The 18967-nt window shown below is 34.7% G+C and overlaps 4 protein-coding genes across 11 annotated transcripts; 1 reads left to right on the forward strand and 3 right to left on the reverse strand.

The window, feature by feature from the left end:
- Positions 1-517: 517 nt before the first annotated feature.
- On the forward strand, positions 518-5915 carry LOC132910326 (rho guanine nucleotide exchange factor 7). 7 transcript variants are annotated; one of them, XR_009658737.1, is made up of 13 exons: positions 546-997; positions 1082-1317; positions 1397-1523; positions 1642-1816; positions 1922-2131; positions 2245-2443; positions 2551-2787; positions 2890-2968; positions 3077-3201; positions 4929-5100; positions 5217-5322; positions 5410-5494; positions 5588-5751. XR_009658737.1 is itself a non-coding variant. In XM_060965945.1 (13 exons), exons 2-13 carry the CDS (start codon positions 1249-1251, stop codon positions 5748-5750), a joined length of 1743 nt encoding a protein of 580 aa, XP_060821928.1. In that variant the 5' UTR covers positions 552-997; positions 1082-1248; the 3' UTR covers positions 5751-5915. The 7 variants fall into 7 exon arrangements, 1 of the variants encoding a protein (XP_060821928.1); XM_060965945.1 differs by having other exon boundaries at positions 552-997; positions 5217-5318; positions 5588-5915; XR_009658734.1 differs by lacking the exons at positions 5410-5494; positions 5588-5751 and having other exon boundaries at positions 518-997; positions 1246-1317; positions 3077-4510; positions 5217-5318.
- A 32-nt stretch (positions 5916-5947) lies between these two features.
- Positions 5948-6693, reverse strand: LOC132910342 (mediator of RNA polymerase II transcription subunit 11). Its single transcript, XM_060965993.1, has 3 exons — positions 6534-6693; positions 6308-6448; positions 5948-6213 (listed from the first exon to the last, which is right to left on the reverse strand). Exons 1-3 carry the CDS (start codon positions 6607-6609, stop codon positions 6092-6094), a joined length of 339 nt encoding a protein of 112 aa, XP_060821976.1. The 5' UTR covers positions 6610-6693; the 3' UTR covers positions 5948-6091.
- A 502-nt stretch (positions 6694-7195) lies between these two features.
- On the reverse strand, positions 7196-8175 carry LOC132910341 (cytochrome b-c1 complex subunit Rieske, mitochondrial-like). The gene is made up of 3 exons (XM_060965992.1): positions 7944-8175; positions 7639-7816; positions 7196-7531 (listed from the first exon to the last, which is right to left on the reverse strand). Exons 1-3 carry the CDS (start codon positions 8158-8160, stop codon positions 7240-7242), a joined length of 687 nt encoding a protein of 228 aa, XP_060821975.1. The 5' UTR covers positions 8161-8175; the 3' UTR covers positions 7196-7239.
- Positions 8176-8327: 152 nt separating this feature from the next.
- Positions 8328-11390, reverse strand: LOC132910333 (vanin-like protein 1). 2 transcript variants are annotated; one of them, XM_060965967.1, is made up of 8 exons: positions 11125-11262; positions 10644-10765; positions 10196-10336; positions 9974-10120; positions 9749-9915; positions 9467-9681; positions 9258-9362; positions 8328-9169 (listed from the first exon to the last, which is right to left on the reverse strand). In XM_060965967.1, exons 2-8 carry the CDS (start codon positions 10701-10703, stop codon positions 8463-8465), a joined length of 1542 nt encoding a protein of 513 aa, XP_060821950.1. In that variant the 5' UTR covers positions 10704-10765; positions 11125-11262; the 3' UTR covers positions 8328-8462. The 2 variants fall into 2 exon arrangements, with proteins under 2 accessions (XP_060821950.1, XP_060821949.1); XM_060965966.1 differs by lacking the exon at positions 10644-10765 and having other exon boundaries at positions 11125-11390.
- Between the last annotated feature and the right edge of the window lie 7577 nt (positions 11391-18967).

Below are 18967 nucleotides of genomic sequence, written 5' to 3' on the forward strand. Positions count from 1 at the left end.
AAATACTTCCTGAAGCATCGTGTGATCGCCAATTTAAGCATCCGATAAAAACCAAAGTCATTGTTTTCCAAAATTCTATTTCATCGTATACTAGTGATGGAATATTAATAATGTCAAAAAAAAAAAAAAAAAAAAAATGCGACACGTAGATGATACGGAATGCATGTAAATCGATAAAATAAAGATATAGCATTTTCTCATTCATCTAATTCGTTTACTACGAGTTGCACATGTTTTTTTTCATAAAAATTTATCTTTTCGTATATTTTTCATGCGCATCCACTAGCATCGCGTGAATACACGTTGGAGTATATATGCGTGTATTTCATTTTATACAATGTTACATATAAGCCCACTTACATAAATTCACAATGAAGTTTCATTTCTTAAAAGGAAACTGTTTTTAAGTGGTTTACTTTTTTATACATATAATGTACATATAAGCACGACATTATGAGAAGACGAAAGAAAGAGGAAGGAACGGAAACGAATCGGAATTTAAAGGACTGTTACATTTTATTCTATCTCTTCTTATATGAAAAAACTAGTTCTTAGAACTAATTTCAATGCGTACGCATGTATTTATATACATGTGTACATGCACTTGATAACCATGTAAGTGGGGACTGAGGACGAGCAATCGCAAGAAACGCATGAAACAGAATGTGCGCCACTGTTATGTATGGATTTACTTGTGTATATGTGCATTGGATATTAATAGCTTGCTGAGATGTCACAGAGTTACAGGCATCTAAAAGAAAGACTAACCTCTTCGTTTCTTATACGATAAATGGTTATATTCGACGCAACCTTGAACAATTTTAGATACTTTTCACACGACAATTCGACAAATATTTATCGAACGTAATCGAACTCGATCACATGCGGAATCACGTGCAAGGAATATCCCGCGATATTGTAAACCAAGGTAAAACGTATGATTAACAGTGAAATGTCATTTGGCGTTTAAGGATAGCAGTATGAAACGTAACTTTCCGTGAGTTGAACAATATCCAAGTGGATATATTTAACGAATATATTATATAAATTCGTCAACGTTGTATCGGTTAAAATTTTTTAGTGCAAGTAAACTTGGGATGACGGATAAGAAATTGAAGGAAGACTAGAAAAGTTTCTCTGTGCGATGGAACTATTCCATTAGATTTTTCATGTTTCTCTTTTATATTCCATTTTAGATTCGCTTCAAAATACTTATTTTTCTCTCTTTTTTGTATTTATATCAAGACCATGTCAAAGCCTGACACACCAAAATTCGTAACTGCTCTTTTTTCCTTCAAAGGAAAAAACAATGACGAGGTATGTTTCATTTTCTATTTTATTCTCTGTTTCTATTGATTGGTTTTGCAATTTTAACACTGCTGCATTTTTGTTTTAGCTGTGTTTTAAAAAGGGAGATGTGATTACGATAACACAAATAGACGATGGAGGTTGGTGGGAAGGAACATTACATGATAAAACAGGATGGTTTCCATCTAATTACGTCAAAGAGTGCAGGGTTCCAGGTATTGTGCGTGTAATGAAGCAATCTATATTTAATCGTTTTGATAATCTCCATTAGATTCTTATGTGCTTAACTTTTATGATGTTACTACATTTACAATATTTTTATTTTGTTTATAGAGAATAGTGTCTCGACTGTGAAAGCAACTGACAAAGTTCCGCAGGAATCTCCCGTGCATCAAAAGCTAAATCGTGATATTGTATTGAAAGATTTGGTAGACTCTGAAAGAGTGAATGTAGCGGAATTGCAGGGTTTGATAAATAGTTTTTTACATCCTCTAGAATCTGCTAATATGTGAGTATATGTGATAAATTATTTATTAATTTTGTGGGAATGCATAAATACACATAAACACACCTTTACTAATAATGAAATGTGTTATAAATCTTCAATGTATAGATTGAACAAAGAAGAATACAAGCAACTTCTAGGTAATGTACATGAAGTTTTGGAAGTACATCAACGATTGCTATCCAATTTGGAAGCAGCTATGACACAAGATTCTAGAGTTGGAAATCTCTTTCTAACGCTTGCACCAAAATTAAAGTCCATTCATACAATGTATTGCAGAAATCATCCGAAGGCAGTATGTATTTTAGATCGGTACAGGTATGTATGAAATAAAAAAACTATTTTTATGTTACTTAAATTTAACTATAGGAAGAGTATATGACACTTGAAAGTTATTTTCTTTACAAAATTAAATTCATTTCTTCTTCTAGAGATGAACTGAATGATTTTATGGAACGTAGTGGAGCAATATCACCAGGGATATTAGTATTAACAACTGGTTTAAGTAAACCTTTTCGAAGATTGGATAAATATTCTGCCATGCTTCAAGAATTGGAGAGGTATACAGAAAGAAATCATCCTGATAGAGGTGACACACAACGCAGTATAGCAGTATACAGAGAGATAGCGGTAAGTTGTTTGATTGTATCCTTACGTTGTCCTCTAGTTTAAGCTCCATAAGGATGTTTGGCATTTTCAGCAAGATACGTTACAATTTTTGTTGCGTTCTCTTGTAGGATCGATGTGCATCCATACGAAAGCAACGTGAGTTGGCTCTTCAAGTGTTAACCAGCGGTATTAAAGGATGGGAGGGAGAAGAGTTAAGCTCACTCGGGGAAATTCTTTATGTCGGATCTGTCATTTTGGCAAGCGGAACTACTGGTCTAGATCGTCGAGATAGATACTTTGTTCTTTTTTCAACGACTCTTTTGGTCCTCAGTGCCAGTCCAAGGATGAGCTCTTTCGTTTACGAAGTATATTCGACATTTTTTTCTCTATATTTTATATCTTGTTGTATATCTCTCATCTTCACAGAAATGTCTAAATAAATGCTTATACATTTTCTTCATTCGCAGGGAAAACTTCCATTAACAGGTATTACTATTACTCAAGTGGAAGATACAGACGAAATAAGAAATGCTTTTGAAATTACAGGCAAGGAATCCGAATCATTTATTCGTTATGAAATAATATTAATCACCACGCAAATTCGATACAAACTTTACTTGACCTGTGATCAACAAAATTTTCATTTGATCTTAGGACCAATGATCGAGAGTATACTAGTACTTTGTGGTACTAAAGAAGATCAGCAACGATGGATCGAACTTTTAATACAGGAACAAACAACGAATAACAGTCTCGTGAAATCATCAACGACATCACGCGTGAGTTACAGTTTACCTCCATATGCTCGTCTTTCAAGATATTTTGCAAAATTAGTCAAACAAAAAATTATACGTCCTGAACTTTTGAAAAAATTGCTTTATTTACAATACGTTCTGCGACCGGATATGAGTAATGTAAAAATGCGAAGGACTAATATAACGACATATGTCCTTCATCCGATGCAAACAAATAGTCAGGATAGTTGTTCACACAACTACTCGTCAAGTTTCGAGTCGAATAAGATCGCAACGGGGCAATCATCCGTTGGAACGAAAATGTTGCGTAAATCTACTTTGACTCTCAATGTGAAATATGCATTAGCAGATATTGATCTTAGTACTGTAGGAATAACAAAGGGCTCATCTTTGACGGAATTAATATCTACTGAGAATGATACACGAGGTGAAATTAGTAAAAGTTTGCCACTTGTTAGTGTTGGAAGTTCTATTACTGCTGGTTTCTCCAATAATAATAATAATTTAAATACCGTAAGCGTTGTTGACGAACAACTCGCTTGTCGATCACGTTTCACGAATCTTGCTCGTTCGTTTCCAATTGGCTGTAACTTCCATCAAGATACACTTGGTGAAACGAAGAAGCACATAGATGTAGCGGCCGCGATAAAGTGTTGGAAGAGTAAAGAATGCACTGAAGAACAACCTATTATGATAAATTCTGTACATCATCCATCCGTTCCTGTGTGTAATTCAAACATTATTGAAAATTGCTGTCAAGCGAATGTAATTAGTGTTGGATCATCAGATTCAGGAATGGCTGAAAGTTATCGATTAAATTCTTCTGAAATAAATTCTTCTTGTAAATCGTGTACTTGCGTTAAGAACAACTACAGCATAGAACATCCTATAAGGATCTATTCTGATGAAAGTGAGAACGATGAAAATAATTTTGAATATCAATGCGTTTGTACATCGCCTTTTGGTTCAACCCCCAGGGATAGTGCTCACTTATCTGATTCATCGAAACACAATGATAATACATTAGATTCTCCGACCTGCGAAACTGCTAGTACGATAGTTTACAATTCTGACCATGCCTTTGCAACGAATAAAATACAAACAAAAGAAAATGTGCTTACGAATAAATATGAGCATACAATGCAAAGAAGGTTTACACAACCTATACCATACACACATCAAAGTATTGTACGAAAAGTTGGAAGGAAAGCAATTCAGCCAACTCGACCTGTCGAAAACGATTATAATGGAACACATCAAATATACACATCGGGACTGTATGCCCATTGGTGGTTGAAGAAGTCTATACCATTTTCTGGATGCTCGGATCAAGGCAAGCTTCCATGGCATGGCTGTCTTTTTCTTCCTACTTGTTTAATTAGCGTTTTTGCTTGTGTTACTACTAATTGTATCTTCTTACACACGCGCGCGCACGGCACACGCACGCACGCACACACATACAGAGAGAAATGAATCGCGTACACGAGCACATAAGCGTATGCTTTCATTTCACAGCCATGTTGTGTGAAGTAAGCTTTCGCTTTACTAACGTCAGTATGCATTTTAAGAATCTAATTGGAACAAGAAAATCTGCGTTCACTTGCATATATAGTTGGTTTATTTATGATTTTTCTTTCGTTCATTTAGAACATGGACATGTATAGAGCATGTTTCAAAATTATATATAATTTTTAGTTTAGTTATAATTAGCATAAATAATAAATTGATTTGCACTCTTTACGACTTATTAGATTTGCAGTCAACAAAGCGGGAAACAGCAACAACAACAAACGCAACAGCAGCAACGACAGTCACAACAACACAGATCAATCACGGAACATTGTGTCTCCCTAGGAATTAGAACACCTTGGAGTATCGCTTCGTTACGACCAGCACCTCCTTTCTATAGCTTCAAAGTATTTGGTAAAATTGACATTTGGATTTATCACGCGTACGACCATATGGTATAAATATGAAATTTGAAAAATATATCATAACATGTATATTCATAATAACAAGAAACATGTTATCGTTTATAGATGAAAGACAATTTGAAGAGGATGCGATCATATTGAAGGTGATAGAGGCGTACTGCCTTTCTGTTAATGCTAGATTCACCGTGCATTCTGGAGAATCAACTTGTAGGTTGTGGATTACATTTTCGGTTTCTAAGATGTATAGTAGTGAATTTTTTGTAACGTTTACATGTCGCATATCATGTTTACATTTTAGCAATGCTGGAATATGATTCGCATAAAATGCGAGACAGAACATCTTTGATGCATAATCGTGGAAATTGGGATTTTTGTAGTAATCGGTAATCATTGTCTAATTATGTTACAATATTTCCTATAATTGTATACAGTATATACAAAGAAAACGCTTCTAACATATCGTTCATTTTGAATAGGACATTATCAGAAACAGTTAGAACATTGAAAAATCAAATGACAGATTTACAATCGCAAATGTCATTATTGACGAAACAATTGGACGAAGAGAGAAGATCGAGACTTTCTTTAGCTGCAACGGTTAAACGTAGCATTGGTGTTGTGGACGGATCGGTACCTTAAATGTTCTTGACAAAAGATATAATTTTTTAATATAATGATCTGTGTTTTATCATATTTGCATCTTCTAACCCGATTCAATTTAAGTTTGACATTGGGAATGTTCTCTCTGTAAAATTTTCACACAGTGCCATTGTAATAAAAATAAAAGAATGAGTAACTGAACAACGTGTATAAATTATTTCAACTGTTCATCCATCTTAAATGTGAAATTTATTACTTATTTCGTTTGCATGGAAATCTTTAGGAATGTATATACAGCATGAAGTATGTTGACCAAACATATGTGTATGAATTTTTGTTACATTGAAAATGATGATTCAGAAAAAGAACATTTGATGAGTTCATCTTGGTTTATTTTTAATACGCTCTAATTCGTTTACTCTGCTTCGTGCGTGTTCTAACCTGTGCCATGCCATTTGAAGTACCTTTTGACTGGCATATCCAGAGCCTTCGTGTGGTTGCCCTGAAAAGGAGTAAATTTAATAAGAGAGTAAAGTAAATTAGATAATTCGTATAAAAAGACGGGTTGACTTTCATGTGGTCAAATGATTATTTACCTGTAGAAACTTGAGTTAAATAATTAATTTGTTCGCTCAATTTTGATTCCACATGTCCTAGTGTTTTTAGAAATTGCTGAGTTTGCGCTTCAGCTTGTTTCAAACTAGATTTCTCTTTACTGAGTTCCACAAAAGCTTGCCCTACACAAAGTAATAAGAATTGTCTTTTAGTTACACGAGAATTATGGTGTTACGTGATGTTTATAAACAAGCGTTTGTTGATTACCTGCACTTTGCAAACACACAATAATATCCTTCTCAATCGTTTCAAGGATTTGTATTCTCTCCATCGGTGGCGTCATTGCGAATTAGTTGTTAGAAGCTAAACGCAGTACGATTGACAATGACTGATTTATACGAAATTATTGAAAAAATGATTAGAGAAAAAGAAAAATGAGAAACATAAAATGCACGTGCACTCTCAGTACCGCACTAACGAGCGTATTGTAATACGACTGAAGTTTACCGAATATAATCGGAAATAGTCGAAACGCGGCGCTGTCTGCTATATCAAACGGTATTCCCAAAGAGGAAGTTTCTTCTTTGACATTCCTTCCTATGTATTATTCTTTCTATGTTTCCTTTCTGGTTATACTTACAATTGGTATTAGTAAGTACATATTTTAATCAATAGTAGTAACACAGAGGAAGTTTCGTGTGTGGTAGTAAGTATATTTGTTTATTTACATTATATTTTTTGCATTATATATTTATGTTACATTTTATGTTTTATGTGTTTAAAATGTAAGAAATAGGCAATGCAACGGATTTATAAAAGTATGTAAATTTATTTTCGCATAACTAAACAATAAAGAAGATTCTTAATGAAGAAAGCTGACGTGATTAAAAAAACAGTGGTATTACGCTTGTAATAAGATATAGTTAGTATTAGAAATATTAGTCGAGTAAATAACTTATTAAGGACAATAAAGTCAACCAACTAGAATGGTATCGTCATTGAGGAATTGATATTCTGGTATTTCCAAATTAGTAGGTGCTGGTCCTTTACGTATGCGCCCAGACGCATCGAAGTGAGATCCGTGACACGGACAGTAAAATCCACCGCGTATAATACCGGAGTTAGGAATTGGTATGCAACCGAGATGCGTGCAAATTCCAATGACGATCAACCATTCCGCTCGTTTCACTCTTTGATCATCTGTCTCAGGATCCCTTAATGTCGCCACATTTATTACTTTCTCTTGTTCTATAATGGATTGGGAGCTGTAATGTATTTGAAAATGTTTGAATGTTAAAAATAAGATTTGGATAAAGATAAAGAGCAGAGAGTGTAACCATTGGGAATGGATGATATTGGCTAAATAGCTCACCGATGGTAAACGAAGATCGGTTTTCCTCGCCATTTAAATACTGATACCTTTCCCACCGGTGTATCTCGCAAATTAATCTCAACTTGCGCTTCTGCTAAAATGTTACGTGCTGGAGCCATACTTAGTATGTAATGTAACAAGTGAGACTTGAATCCATAAAGTCCAGCAACACCGCCCACTAATCGAAAGCAAAGGATCACGTTATCTTCATTGTCTTATCGTCCTCGGCCGCGCAAGTCCTTCTATCTCTTTTTTTACTGTGTTTGTTTTTATTTTTCATAAACCTTGTACTCGTGGGAACGTACCAAAAGACATTACGTAACTTGATGTTTTTCGCTCATCGATGCTCCGTTTAGTCGACACATTCGAATTCTGAAGAGATTTTCGACGATATTCTTGAAAGCTAACTTTGGGTAAATCAGTGTGTGCATATCGATTTTTTAAGGAGAATGTTAGCGTGCTCGCGTTCAACCAATGCTCGAAAGGAAATCGAGAATAAATCGATACGAAAGATGATGACATTTCTCCTCAGAGCTTGTAATAGTTACTACCCATTAATATAACATGAAATTCGTTCGAACGTCGCGTTTTTATCTTGGTTACGATTCGCGATTGTTTTTTGAAATAATTGCAAACGTGAATGCATCTCACAAAAGAAAGAAACGGAACAGAAGGAATAAAGAAACAAATATCGAAAAGTTGTTACTACCATGTTATTGTCAGTAGATTGATACATGTCCACAGTATTGCAATCTTTTATTGGAAAATTTGATCGGGGCGAAAAATATTATGCAAGAATAATGTAGTAAAGATAAATATTGAAATTAATTCCATTTGTCTTTCTCAAAGTCTCTAGCATATATACCAAAGGTAACAAGATTGTTGATCGGTTCGTTCAAAACCATAGTTAGATTCATTTCGTTTCCACTTATATGTTCAATGTATGACCACTTTTCGAAAGGAATAAGTAAAGCGTCGAGTACGCTAGGCATTATCAACATTTTTGCGTAATCGTTGAATCTTGCTGTGACGTTTAAAGCGGAAAATACAGTGGCAGATCGGGAAACGGAACCGCAAGAAGAGATAGATTCATTAAGACATTGAGTCAAGCCACATAAACGGACACCGGCTTGTACCTGAGTGCCGTACAAGCGAACACCGTTGTAAACTATCGCGCGATAATAAGTCGAGGACGAATTGTTGATGGTTTCCATATTAGCCTTGAAGTCGCAGCAAAAGTTATGATGACAAATGGTTTCGGTCATCGAATCGTTGTTGAGCAGAATAGATTTGAATGATGTAACATTATCGCGTAATAATTTCATCCACTCGGGCGTGACTTCTTCCTTTATTGATTTATCATAAAGCGTTTCATGGCGTGCAATGTTTTCCTCCATTTCGTAATTTTTCTTTTCTTCGTTCATCAACTCCTGTTTCACTTCTGCTCTTGTGGATTTTATTGTTTTTGGGACTCGAGAGATCAAAAGTTTAGGATCGTCAGCAACGGTTGCGTTGGCTATACCGTTACGACCTAACGAAATTGAATTGGAAATTAATTGAGAAATAGAACAAATATTTCAACAAATATAAAATTGTAAATTTGTATGAACGTGCGATACCTAAATAAATTCCGCTTCCCGAAGTTCCGATAGTAGGTTGGTGATATCCAGCTACTAAAAGATTCACATTCTCGGCAAAGGACCATCCAAATTGCGTTTGAATGGCTGGAAGAAAAGTTATAAATGAAAAATGTTAATTGATTGATTGGAAGCTAATAAAGAAAATATATAGTATGTTGTAAATAAATGGTACTAATGACATAAGATACCAGTTAGAAATGGCGTTTCCGAGAACCAGGCGGTAGTGTATACGATATTTGAAACTCCTTCTATTCTAGTCAAGGATAAGGGCGGTACTGAAAATAGTATATCGAAGCATATAAAGGTACCAAATTTCACACCGAAATCGGTGTCGAATGTTACGATTTCCGGTATCTCGATCTTATCGAATTCAGCTTCCATATAGAGATTCACTTTACGATACCTGATTACAAAGAGAAGGAAGAAAGAAGGAATCATTGTAAATCGATCATGAACTTATGATTACATACCTGGCAATTATCTTTCCTGTTCGATCGAACACGACATTAGTGTTGTGATAATGCCATGTTTCGTTCGAGGGGCACGCATCGTTGTAATTGGCCAATCGCTTTTCAGCGATATTTACCACCAGGTAGATGCGATTTTCCCTTGCAGCGCATGATAGTCTTCTTAACGTCTACGAGGAATAACAGAAGAGATCTATGGTGTATGGAGTGTGGATATAGAGCACTTACTTCACTGACGTTAACGTCGGTTCCCGTGCAAGGGATATATTCATCGACAGGGGAAGGAATCACTGTTGTCCAAGAATTCATTTGTGATTTGCCAGGCAAATGGATCGATGTCAATCCATCTTCCGGGAAAACGATAATGTCAGCACCCTGTGTGGTAAATTCTCACATCAGAATTAACATGTTGCGAAAAATAATCACCCTATGAAACTCGATCGAGCTTACCAGTTTACTCGCTTTTTTTATGTACTCGATGTACGCATTCGTGTTTTTTGTTAAAGTTAATACGGGATTACGCCAATGATAAGTCGGTGAAAATTCTACCACAGCTGCGGTATAATAATCCGATGAATTCTGTTCTGTCATCTGTTTTATACAAATGGATGATAGTAATTAGCGAACAATCATTTGTTACACTACTCTTATCCTTATTAAACGATGACAAGTTTGGAATCGTGTTTTAGATTTTGGTCTATTTCGTCTTTCCAAAAATCATCCGATTCTTACCAAATTTGTATACAATGTACAGGTTATTATATACAAGATATTCGACTACAGGTATAAAAAGATTTAAGAGGTGATTTTTAAAGCTAAAATAAGCGTTTATATGTCCCGCCCACGGGTGTTCACAGAAAATGTATACCTGTTCGTACTATTGAAATTTTAACTTTACCTGATATGAAAATCCTATGAGGATCAATAAAAGTCCAATTTCGTTCAATATTCCGCGCATGGTGTTTGCTCAACTTATCAGTCCTTTAATTTAGTTGCTTTAGAAGAAAAAGAACTAACAACCTGCAAAATGAAACATGTTTACCGTTTTTGTAACACCTGATTCGATAGATTTGTACGTTTTTCTTTTCGCGTTTCGTGTTTTAGTGTCTTCGTGTATTTTTTTTTTTTTTTTTTTGTCCTATACATTTCATGAATATGTAATATGCATATATAAAATAGGAGATTCGACTCTGTCACTGGATCAAAACACGCGCGCATATACGTATGCATATAATATACATGTAATGCATGTTATGTACATATATCACATAGATAATAATCGGTAGACATTTAGACATAGTGTAAAAGCAAGGTTTTCGAAAACCTACGCGCGATCTGTCAACAGCCGTTTAATGATAATATAAATTGTAATAATTTACCGCTGTCGCGATGACAAGAAATCCGTAATGCGAGATGAATACTAGTCTAGTACTTCTTTGGCATTCCGTATTTATACCCAATATGATGATATTTGCGGTGGGGGCATTTATCTTGTCAGTATGTAACGTAGTATGTACGCGGACGTGTCGTGTAACTTCGATTGTGGAAGAAATTTTAAGACAGCTTCCTTCAACACTATTCTTTGTTTTATCATTAACGTTTCTATGTACATGATAACAATGCATGGCAAGTATGTTCTGGTGTATGTAATACGTTACTAACAAATTTGAAGATAGAAGAAATGTGAAACCGGTTGATTATTTCCGACAGACTAAATATTGGCTTAACGTAACAACAAAGATAAGCATGCGTATAGGCCGAAAATATCATTTATACAAATGAAACAATATAGGAAGTGGCAACTCATGACGATTAGAAACGTTAGTCTTTGACAATGAGTGATAGAGTGCAGTATTTTCCTTGCCCATGTGCTGTCCTGAAATCTTGTGTATTGACTATTCTTGAGTCCTGATTACCAACTTACCAACAATACATTACTAGAGAATTTAAAGGTGTGGTATTATATACACGATACATATATGTATATGCACATATATATGTCAGATATGTGCGACGTACAGAGTATGAAATTTGTTGCAAAAAACGTGAGGAGTGCAAAGGGACAATTATTATACATAAATAAAAACTATATAAATTCAACTCTCTCTGGTTCAATTTACAAGTAGATCTTTATTTTCGCTGTTACTGTCGCTCTTTCTTTAACTTTTATTACTGCTGTTGCCATTGTTGCCCTTTATAGGGCAATTAGTCGATGACTTTGATAACATCGTGCTATTATCAATTCTATTATCGTGTAAATTAAATGTGATTGCATTATTTCGTTACAACACCGAACTAGGTTATATTAGGTTAAGTTACTTGCATTAGTATTGTATAAGTTACTTGTAAACTGTTAATTTAACGTTTTGATAGAAACTTGATTTTTATTTTCCTATCCTGTTTACGGAGTATTATATTCGAAAACATCAAATCGAAAACGATAATTATGTGCAACATTTTGTACAAAATTTATGAGCTAATGGGGATTAACAGATCGTACAATTACATAGTACCAGAATTTATGTTGCACGTGTATCGTATGTATTTCGCCATACAAGTACCATATCTAAAAATGAAATTTGCAGCGATGTTAACTTGTTGTGATAAGAACGTCTCGACAAATAGATCACCAACGTAAATGTAGTAATTAACGAAGATACAATATCACAGCTATGATCGTCCTTAAAAAGCAAGCTATCGCAACTTGATCTTTTCCCACTAGATACATTATGTAAATACAATATTCTACTATCTTTCTAATTAATAAATAATTAAATAAAAATGGCATTCCTTATTAACGTACGTATGAGGCCGAAGGCAGATTTTTGTACTATAAAATACTTTTGATTAATAATTTTATAATTTATGATCAATCTATAAAAATGCACGCTAATGTTTACTTTCTAGAAATATATCAAAATCATATATGTATATACATACATAATAACTGTACAATTACATACATTATATACGGTATGCTCATTGTTGAAGATATTTTGTAGGAGATTCGGCTCTTATTTGAAACTTTCATCAAGCAAAATCTCGATAACTAATTAACCGTTATCTATGACAGACTTCTCTGGTTACTGATAACTGTTGCATATACTATATATAAGAAAATTGTTCTTTGGTTTCCGATAGTCATCTGTGAAGTAATTGTTTTTATCACCAGTAGCCATTATTTATAACGAAATTTTTTTGACTTACCGATAACCGCTATCGATGACAGTGTCACGTAATTTCAAATGATAATCAAAGATTCAGTAAAAATTGGGTTTATTGGTAACAGTTAAGTTTTTTTATTACAAGAAATCACAAGAAGAACTGTGTGGACCCGTCTCGTACCATCAAGGAGGAAAACTCAGTATAGGTGTGCCCTTTTGAACTTAGAACGCGGATTCGTCGTCCACACCTTTCGGTAGAAAAGTGAGGGTAATGATCCGCGATGCCCATTGGTTAATAAATGAAACTGTAAAGACAAAGAGGAGCCGATGCGGCTCGTGGGTATCCTTGTTCATGATTAAGGCCTATTATCTCTCCAGACACCCGCTTTCTCCGTAAACCGAAAATGTTTATGTGAAAAGAAATGAAACTGAACAGATTCGGTTTAGGGTATCTCCTTAGCCTTGTGGCGGGTCAGTGTGACAATGTTTAGGTCTTGGCCATGGGGAACCTCGCAAGGACCATCGCATCAGGTGTAACACATGCCAGACAAAAATTTGATCCGTGACAACAGAATCTTTTTTCTTTATTACTTTCAACCATTCAGGTTTTATTAACATTACTGATAATGATTAGTATCTAGATAAAAGACGTCAAAAATGGATCCTCTATTCGTTTTTTATATACATATATGTAACTGTTTCAACCCCTTAAGTGGGAGAGTGGGTAAATATATCCGCTCGGTGGGTTGGTTATCGACAACCAAAAGAGAATGGCTTCATCGACATCACTGTTTAACAAATTTTAACTTTTTCCCGATTTTGCAACTTTCAGTGGGTGATTGTTGTACACTTTTGTAAGCCAAACACGAATCTGTAAACCTTCTCTTTCGAATAAAGTGATATGTGGTGTTATTGAATTATAAACATTTAAACATGGTTTGAATAACGAGCAAAGTGAGAGAAGGACACCTAAAGCGCGACATCTTTTGATTATATTTTCCAATTTATTTAGAAAACTAGAGGTGATATCTTTGATAAAACAGGCGTCGGCGACGGCAGCGGCAGTGGTGCTCAATATTGGCGATGCGTTGCCTGCCGGTATAGCCAGAGAGGAAATTTTTCTATTCGCTATTCATCGGAATTGAGAATTATTGCCGCTGTCGAGTGTTTTGCTAAACCTTTTCACTTTTACATTGGAATCAAAACATGACTTTTTAGTTTTTTTTTAATGCTTTCCTTAACATCTTTAGCAAATGTCTGCTCTATCGCGTGCTAGAGTTAGGGTTTCTTTTAGACTCTTAATTTTTAAAATATATAAAAAGGTGTGCATTTCAGATGTAATTTTCAAGTTGATCATTATTTAGACATGTTTAAATGCTTATAATGCGTTAACAATGCATATCATTTTCGGGAATGTTCACAGAATATTTTCATCTCAATAGCAACTCGATAGTTGCAAAAGCACAAAACATTTGTAAAGTTGAAAGTTTGCAATTTTTTTCAAAATTTGATTTTTTCGAAAATGTAGATTTTATAAAAAAACGGTTTGCAGATTGGAGTTCAGCTTACAAAAGTCTACAAGGATCGCCTATTGTAAATTGTAAAATTAGATACGTGTTAGATAGTCTAATGGTTATCGGTAAACATAAATATTTTGATCACTTATAGCGGTTATATATAGCGGAGATTTGGCATTAGTTCTTCCATCACTTGTTTTGTTGTTTCCCGCTTATCATTTATCGCTTTCTTTCTTGTATATTCACAGCCTTATCCTGCAATTTTCTTTATTCTGATTATCACTGTTATTGACTTATATATAACTTGATTGAATCTAAATATCATGTAAGCCAACTTTAGGCATGTTTATTGAATGTATGTTATTTATATGGCTACCTTATTGCTACATTATATTATTGCTACTTTGTAATTGTTTCTACACTGTCACGAGTGTTATTTACCTGATACGGGTTTATTTAATCATTTATGAAACATCGTTTTATGATTAAATCAGATAGTCTTTTGATGATTCTTGCTCTTTCTCCGTTGGTTACATAACTTGGTTGTTATTAGAATTGGCTATCGATAACTTGTATCAGGAGATTTCTAAGTAGAATTTCAATTCGGTTATATCCATTTTAATATAGATAATTGGTTTCACTTACGTGAAATTGCCGATCGTTCTTTATGCAGATTGTTGGTGACCTTGTCACGTCGGAGACACAAAAGATCGCGGAATTAACGGATCGCCGGTGATCTCCTCGCGTGGCGGTTCGAACGAAACGATTCTTTCACAAACAGGGTGAAGAAAATAGAACTTCGTATGCGACAATGAGATTTATTGCAGAAATCTGACAGAGTGACGGCTACAACAGCGTGGTTCGGAATGTTAAGACAGACTGACTCGAGATGCTAGATCGGACTGACTTAGCGCTAGTTTAGAAAGGTCCTTCTACCGAGAGTCTAGTCCCTTTGGAGGAGGCTCTTTTAATTACTGCTTCAACAGACGTGATATGCGGGGTGTTCGGCCTATCTGGCTAGTGAGCGGATGGTCCTCTTAAGTGTGTGACAACCTCGTGGATGACTGCATACAAATAGTTGATTTGAAATATGACTGTCATTAACAATTCAATTCATTATATTACACATTATATTACAATTAAAAAATTGCTCTCATAATATCAGTTTCCTCATGGATAATACGTGGATAAACTTTCTAACGGTGAACTAATTTTTCACATGTTTAAAACGACAGATTTATTACAACTATTTAATAGTGCATATGTTTATTGCAAATATATTCAAATCTTATGAGTGAAATAATATAATTAAAATGAAAGTAACGAAAGAGTAACGAAAAAATATAAGGAAATGGTGATTGAGTTACATTTATCAGAAATTAATTATTCATTATAATATTTCACAAAACATTATTTAACATTATGCTTGCTTTAAATTTGTTTCAGGAATCATTCTGAGACGAACACAGTAGAAGATACAGTCCTGTTTTGCGGCCAAGTTTCAGGACAAAAATACAACACAAACAAGGATACACAAAAGCCACGCTCCACTGCGACTTAAATCCAAAAAACAAAAATAAACACAAAAATCGAAAAACCACGACACATAATATAGCATGGCTACGCCGTACCGACGCGTATCGGTACTTTTGCCTAACACACTATACTCAAATTCATTGTTTATTGTGAATCTCAAAAATGTATAAAAAAAACAAATCTTGGCAAAATAAACGATTAAAAAAAAAAAAAACAGTAGAAGATACAATATTCTATTCTTTTACCTTTACTAGATTCAGATTCCTAAATGGATAGAATTTCTCTGTAAGACATGTCTTTGGATTCTTATATAGGTAGAATACCTATATAAAAAATTTGGAGATTTCTAATAAATGGGATTTGTGAAATAAAAATTTGTTTTAGAAACCTTTCTAGGACCGATGACTAAAGACACGTGATAGACAAGATAGACGCAATAAATTAGATTTACTTTTAAGCAGAATATGTATTAATTATTTAATATGTGATTTAATATACGGTTAAGTATTTTTAAATCTATGAATAGATGAAATATTCTTAAATCGTCACCTTAATGCTTAAGTAGGCACTTGGTAGGAGAACACTGATTAATGCTACTAACTGTAAACGTTAATATGTGCCATTTCTTATATGTGTAAATAGGTGTACTTAGATAACATATACTATTAATTAAGTACGTCTATAGTTAAGAGTAATATGTATAGTGATAAAGTATACAAATTAATGTAAAGAAAATGCATATGTAAGAAGCTAAGTAAGTAATTAAGGAGGTTTATTATCCCCAAATAGGATACATATGTATATATGTATGTATTGTTATACACTTCAGAAATACATACACCCTTGGACAAAAAGATAGCACATGTGTGCTATCATTAATTTCTCATAGATAGAGTCCGAATTTCCCAAGTTTGACGAATGGCATATAAACAGTACCTTGTAGTAATAAGGTATATGAGCTTGAAACTGTATCTTCGCTATTCCTCTTGTATTTATCAACAATGATTGTGAAATCCGGTCGGCGAAATGATAGCACACCAAGCATTTTGTTTCCATTCCTTAGTATTTCTGTGTATTCTGAGTGGTGTAGACGTAGTGAAAAGTAGAAGAATTTCATTAGAAACCTTACAAATTTCGATTCAAACAATGGGACGTGGAAAACAGCTAAATAGTGAAGAGATTCAAACAGTTTTGAAATTAAAGAAAGAAAACTTTACTATTTCTAAAATTGCAAAAGTTCTCAGTAGAAGTCGGAAAGTCATTTATAATTTACTGAAAGATGTAAATAATTATGGAACAAAAAAAAGCAGTGGGAGACCTTCCGCGATTAGTACTCGTGAAAAACGTGCAATTTTACGTGCCGCGTCAAATTCGCTTCTCACGTCACGTGAAATTGCAGAAAAAGTTGGCGTAAAAACTAATCCTCGGAATGTCAGACGTGTACTACAACAATCCGCGCACATAAAGCGGATGAAATTAAAACGAAGACCAGCTCTAAAGCAGATTCACAAGGAGCATCGATTATATTTTGCAAAAGAACATATACGGTGGAACAAGAAGTGGAGGAAAGTTATATTTACAGATGAAAAAAGATTTAATTTAGATGGCCCAGATGGATTCAATTTTTACTATCATGATGTAAGAAAAAAAAAATTGTCACAAATACGGCGTCAAATGGGTGGAGGTAGCATTATGCTTTGGGCAGGTATTGGGTATAACGGAAAGACTGATTTAATATCAATTCGCAGCAAGATGAATGCTATAACCTATCGTAATTTGATACAAAATCAAATTGCAAAGTACGCAACACATATTGCGAGACAAGATTTTATTTTTCAGCAAGATAATGCTGCAGTTCACACCGCTAAGGTTGTGAAAGAATATTTTTCAACAGAAAATATTGCAGTTTTGGACTGGCCTGCATGCTCCCCCGATTTAAACATAATCGAAAACTGTTGGAGTAAATTAAGCAATGCCGTTTATAGAGAAAATAGGCAATTTGAAAGTATTAATCAGTTAAAAAAGTGCCTTGAAGAGGAATGGAGAAATATATCGCTGGATTATATTAGAAAACTATATCGTTCTTTGCCGAAACGAATGCTGGAGGTGGTGGAGAATAAGGGAGGATCCACACATTATTAAATTTTAAAAGGTTTTTTATTTTTGTACAATTTAGTAGATAATAAACACTACAACTTTTGAAAGTGTGCTATCATTTCGCCGACCGGATTTCACAATCATTGTTGATAAATACAAGAGGAATAGCGAAGATACAGTTTCAAGCTCATATACCTTATTACTACAAGGTACTGTTTATATGCCATTCGTCAAACTTGGGAAATTCGGACTCTATCTATGAGAAATTAATGATAGCACACATGTGCTATCTTTTTGTCCAAGGGTGTATATCAATTATGACGAAAAGCTTAGAAGCGGTGAGAACACGACGAATAGGCTCCTATATAGCGTTGTAAAGTAATATAAGCATTCGAGAAAAGTTGAGTCAATAAAGCTTTTCATTGATTCTCGAAGATTGTTACGTTTTCTAATGTCTAGTAGTAACGTCTCTAACGTGTATTCGATCAAACTAGAAACAAAGGATTGGGTTAGTAACAGACAGAACGCACAACAATCGTTGCGACGATATTCAGTGGCGAAAGGAGATAAGGAAGATGACAGAAGAAAAGGAAGAAAGCTGAAGTGGACATGGTTGTGGTTAGTAGGAATTTGAAAATTAACAAAAAAAGGGAAAAGCGAGTAGACAAGAGACATTAAGAAAAAGAAAATACCTGTATAAGAAAAGGGTGCGAGTCCGCGTATCAGCCGGATACGGTGCGCGGTTGAGATGTGCCATAGGGAGAATCGAGTTTCGCAAGGTGTGCCGTAGTCGAAAAGGTGGGGTTGATGTGGCGAGCGAGGACGAGATCGAGGGCGCGAGCCCGTGTATGGGTGGAAATTTGCGGCGGGGTCGTGCCGCGGCGGTGAGGTGGGAAGTACCAGCCGCG

This window comes from Bombus pascuorum, chromosome 9 (genome assembly GCF_905332965.1).
Source record: "Bombus pascuorum chromosome 9, iyBomPasc1.1, whole genome shotgun sequence".
In the NCBI taxonomy this organism is placed as follows: domain Eukaryota; kingdom Metazoa; phylum Arthropoda; class Insecta; order Hymenoptera; family Apidae; genus Bombus; species Bombus pascuorum.